The 5,376-nt window shown below is 52.3% G+C and overlaps 1 protein-coding gene across 1 annotated transcript; it reads left to right on the top strand.

Annotated features, from left to right (window-relative positions):
* Positions 1-1,440: 1,440 nt before the first annotated feature.
* On the top strand, positions 1,441-4,668 carry TTLL2 (tubulin tyrosine ligase like 2). Its single transcript, XM_053223414.1, is given in 3 exon segments — positions 1,441-3,102; positions 3,105-3,805; positions 3,839-4,668. Coding segments are annotated over 3 exon segments (1,014 nt in total). The 5' UTR covers positions 1,441-2,867; the 3' UTR covers positions 3,917-4,668.
* The last annotated feature ends 708 nt before the right edge of the window (positions 4,669-5,376 follow it).

A 5,376-nucleotide genomic window follows, 5' to 3' on the forward strand; every position in this document is an offset into this window, starting at 1 on the left:
TCAGCTGCAAGGAAACCACCTCTGAGATGAGAGGATGGTGTGACAGGTGGCTGGGCCACCCTGCTCCGGGGGGGGGGGGGGTGGCATGTGGCTCCAGCGCCCGTGAGCACGCAAAGAGGCTGTGTCCTGGTCCCCTCCAGCAGGTGGCCTTCGGCCCACATCTACACTCACGGGAACGGCCGCACTCACCTTAAGATGAGCACTTCCTCCTCTACAGGCGTGGGAGGCGAGAGCCGAGCGACTGGGGATGTGCCCCATGACGCCCCCTGGGCCAGACGGCGTGCCTGGGCACGGGAAGGGGCCTCTGCAGGCTCCCCCCACCCAGTCCTCACAGCCCGCATCACCTCCCCCGTCCTACGGAGGGCTTCCGAATCTGTCCCCAACCAGTTTTTAATCATGACGCCTGCCCCCTCCCACGTGCGTTTCTTCGTCAGACGGAACCGTGTGCTGTCCGCAGCGTCTGTCCGTCCGTCTGAAAGAGGCTGGATGAAAGACACTTCAGTGGCTCCAGACCTTGTGTTGAGCAGAGAAAACTCTTAATTACGCATTTGGTTTCTCAACGAATTTTCACAGGCAAGTGGACACTCAGCTGACACGGGCCCAGTGGGTGTTGCACAAGCGTCCCAGTGAACAGCCAGAGTCTCATCAGACCATACGCTTCACGTCTCGGCTTTCTTGGTTCCAGGAAGCCCAGGTTTGCCGGCCGGCCTCAAGATGGCATTTCCTGGGTCTGTTCTCGTCTGCTGACCTGTGGAGCCGGAGAAGGCCGGGCCCGAGCCACCGCGTGCTGGTTCCCGACGGAGCCAGGCGCCCCCCAGAAGGCCACACTGTCCTTTCCTGAGAGGTTTATTTCCCAGGCTGGGAAGGTGGAGGTTGCCAGAAATGGGACAATATCCCATCAGGTTTGCCTGACTCAATATTTCCCACGCTGCTTTTGTGGAATGGTAACTAATGTGACACAAATTTTAGGAGGGTTCCATGATCAACTAAGTTTGGGAAAGATGGCATGTGTCTTGGAGCTAGGAAGAGACTAAACTTTTTTTTTAATTTATTTTGAGAGAGAGGGAGAGGGGGAGAGCACAGGCACAAGCAGGGTAGGGGGGAGAGAGGGAGTCCAAGTGGGCTCCATGCTGACGGCATAAGGCACGATCTCATGAACTCTGAGATCACGACCTGAGCCGAAGTCGGATGCTTAACTGACTGAGCCCCCCAGGTGCCCCAAGACAGAATCTTAAGCAGGCTCCACGCTCCGCACAGAGACCAGCACGGGGCTCGATCCCACGACCTGGGATCATGACCTGAGCTGATTCAAGAGTCAGATACTCAACTAACTGAGCCACCCAGGTGCCCCAAGAGAAGGAACGTTTTTAACTGTGCTTGATCCAGCTTCCGTAATTATTTTTGATCTTCCCCCTTACACACACACACACACACACGCACACACACACACACGCACACACACACTACTATAACATGTTAATATCATTGAACATAGCTTGAAAACAGTGCCATAAATTGCAAAGATTGAATTTCTCAACAGCCGCGCTGGGGCTGTAGCTCCCGGGGGCCCCTCCTCGCCAAAGCAGTAACAACACCGACAAACACGAGGTCATGTGTTGACATGGCTTGTGTTCACAGCACTTCTGGACCCTCTTTCGGACCCACTGTCCCAGCCCGTCAACAGCCTCAGATCAGAGCCTACCATATTCAGCAGCTGGCCTCAGAAAACAAGGAGACTCCTTTGCCGCTCCCCGACTCTTCCCAACTTCAAATCTGGAGAAGCAGGTGGGTGACAAGTTCGACCTCCTCCCTCCTTCCCGCCCACTTTCCCTCCGGCCAGACTGGCTTCACCTGTCAGAGTTACTCCTTGGACATCAGTCAGAGCCTCTCAAACGCCACAGGATTTCCACCAAATAAGTTATGTCATGCTATAGGGTAAGTTATGCACGAACAATGCTAACATCATCAAAGAAATAAGTCAGAATTGCCTGAATGTGGCAGTTTTGATGAGCACTAAATCCTTGTTTTAGGATTTGGGAATAGCGACATCTCCCCCGAGAGGCGTTGGCTTTTTCACTCCCCCCCACCCACCGTAGGTCATAATACAACATCATGCCTCATCATCAGCTTTGATTTTCTCCAAAACAATCTGATTTTCTGTCTTTGAAATTTCAAGAAAATGTCGAATATGCACTTTCTGGGCGTCTTGCAAAATGGGAAGCGCAATCTTCACATAATCATTGTTTTTGCAGAATGAATTTCTAAAACCTCAAATTTTTCCTATCTATTTTCCTTGCAAGTTACCATGAACTTGAAGGAACACGGCCTCTGACCCCTGGGCATATGAGGCAGGTGCTGGTGGCCACCACAGGGGTCTGGCCTAAGTTCCCGAAGCTTCTCGGGCTGATAAGACCCTTGCTAACCACATAACATCCATGCATCACCTCTCTTTGGCATGTTCAGATTCATCTAATTGGAGAGAACCTGACATTTGCTTTTTCTAAAGAATGCCCATGTTTCAGGTCAACAGGATTCACTGAAGGTACAGACCTACGGCAGAGTAACCCTCAGGTCACTGTTGTGACTGCCAACGTTTTAACATGTCTCTAAGAGGAGGCAGTAAGCAGGTAACTCTGGAGCGACAGAACGCACAGGAAGGGGCCCGTCAGCTTCTGCAGGGGCAGCAGAGATGAGCGGACCTGTGCAGGGGCCAGGTTATCTGGTGAATGATGTCAGGGAAGGCAGACCGGACAGCTGACGGTAGGATGCGGGCTCCTTTACGTAAAAGCTCCTCTAGGATATGACCTCCCTGCCCACCCTCTAACGCTTTTCTGATCATCGGTTTTTAGAAAAGAAAACCTTATTTGATGGCAGAAGGCAGACCTTCGGGGGCCATCCCTAAGCCACCGGTGTTCCCTGTGGACGACAGAACGGCGGAAGTGGTGCAGAGCATCCTGCTGGAGCGAGGGTGGGACAAATTTGACGAAGGAGGGCAGAACAGCGACAACTGGAACCTGTATTGCGGGACTTCCTCCTGCCGGATGACTGAGCACGTCCGCGTGAAGCCGGGGCAACAGCTGAACCACCACCCGGGCACCACCAGGGGGACCGGAAGGACCACCTGCCAGGCACCTAAAGCGCATGGAAGAGGACGTCTGGCGGGCCCCTGCACGAGTTCATCCTGCTGACGTTCGTCATGCCCCACGACTACAATAAGTTCATGGCTGAATACTCGCGGGAGAAGCACGTGACGGCCGCAAAGCGCAGCTCCTGGACCTGCAAGCCTGTGGAGCCATCTCGCAGGACGGGGATCATCATTTCCAGTGACATTAAAGACTTAGTCTTTGATGATACATACATAGTACGGAAATATACCTGCCACCGTTTCCTCGTGGGCAGAGGTAAACCTGACCTCCGCATCTGCATCTGTACCACGGGCTTTAAGCCTTTGACCATTTACGTTTATCAGGAAGGGTTAGTGCGCTTTGCCACGGAGAAGTTTGACCTGAGTAATCTGCAAAACAGTTATGCCCCCTTGACCAACCTCAGCATCAACAAGTCCGGGGCCTCGTATGAGAAAATCAAGGAAGTGATCGGTCGCGGCAACAAGTAGACCCTCAGCCGGTCCTTCTCTTACCTTCGCAGCTGGGACGTGGATGGCCTGCTTCTGTGGCAGAAAATCCACCACGTGGCTATTCTCACGGGGCTCGCCATCACTCCCTCGGTCCCCTTTACGGCCAACTGCTTGGAGCTCTTTGGGTTTGATATTTTGATTGATGACAACTTGAAACCGTGGCCGCTAGAAGTCAACTTCAGCCTTGCCCCGTGGCTGCTAGAGGTCAACTTCAGCCCTGCCCTGTCCGTGGATTGTTCGGCGGACGTGTCTGAAGAGAAAACTCATCCACGACACTGCTGAGCTGATTTACTTGCGGGGTCTGAGGCACGGGAGGGCAGAGGACAGTGACGGTCCCGGGGGAGCGGCGGGGTCCCCCTCGCGGAGCTGGATGCCGGTGGGCTCAACCGCGTGGGCAGAACCCTTCCTCGTGAGTCCCTCTTTCCGGTCATGGGCAGACCGTTTAAGGAGGAATCTGCAGTGAAGAAGCCGTAAAGATATGTCCCGAGAGTAAACGTGCCTCCCAGCCTAGGGAAATGACGAGTAGGAAGAAAGACCTTCTCCTTTCAACAAGAGAAGCCCCCAAACCAAGCCAAAGTTAAAGGGCAGACACACGCCCCACAAAGCGCTCATTCAGTTTGTGTCCCTCATCCAAGCGTGCGCCCACCGGACAAGCATCGCCCCGTGCATCGCCTCGGACTAGAGCAAAGTGCCAGATCTCCAAGAAGGGAAATTTGTTCTCATTTTTCCTTTCAACGAAGCAACTTTTGGAGCTTCCAGGAATAGATTAAACGTCAGGAGAATAATCCAAGAGTTCCAGAAACGAATGAGCAAACAACACTCCCAAGTGGCAGAAAAGGAAACAAAGAGAAGGTGACACGGCTTTTGGAAAACCAAGGATTCCCTTGCCGGGGACAGCAATGGCTCAGCCCCTGCCCCTCTGCATTCAGCACGTTGACCACGTCGCTGGGGCCACCGATGTGGGCATAAATAGAAATATAGCAACCCTGACAAAGTAGAGCATGTGCAAATGATGATTAAATTACATGACCTAACTGGTGTATTTGCTCCGATTTCTTGGGAAAATACCACACAGCCTCTTCCCTGTCCTTGGAAATGCTTTATCACAATTACACTGTGCATTTACCGAAACACAAAAACAAAAGATAATTAGCGTATCTTTTAAGGACTCTGAGGTGAAAACGGTACAAAAAAGGCCAAGGGTTAACTTTTTGTTTCTTAATACACCATTTTATGTTCAAAATTATTTTTGTCAACTTAATGATCAGTCATCGGTATAAGGCGAATTACAGGAAACCTTCCCCCAGGGTACCCACGTGACTGTTATGTATAGGTCCTGGGTCCTAAATCAGACATTGCACCACATTGCTCCCCACTGGGGTCATCCATGAACCCTATTTGGAGAGTGTCACCTCGTGGTTGGCCCCGTCACTGATAGATTACCATCCCAGCACGCGACCTCAGAACCTTCCAGATCTAGCCTTGTCACTCCTGCCACATCAAAAAGCACTGAAGAGTCCTAAGACACAAAAGCCGCAGCATTTACTTGAAAACATCATGCTGAGTGAGAAAAAAGCCAGACACAAAGGGCCACACGTAGTAAGATACGATTTACAGGAAGCGTCTGGAGTTGGCAAATCCAGACACACAACGTGATTGGTGGTTGCAGGGCCCAGGGTGGGGGCGCGGGGGCACTGACCGCGAGTGGGAGCGGGGTTCCTTCTGGAAGACAAAAATGTTCT

Source organism: Acinonyx jubatus, chromosome B2, assembly GCF_027475565.1.
Source record: "Acinonyx jubatus isolate Ajub_Pintada_27869175 chromosome B2, VMU_Ajub_asm_v1.0, whole genome shotgun sequence".
NCBI classification, from domain to species: domain Eukaryota; kingdom Metazoa; phylum Chordata; class Mammalia; order Carnivora; family Felidae; genus Acinonyx; species Acinonyx jubatus.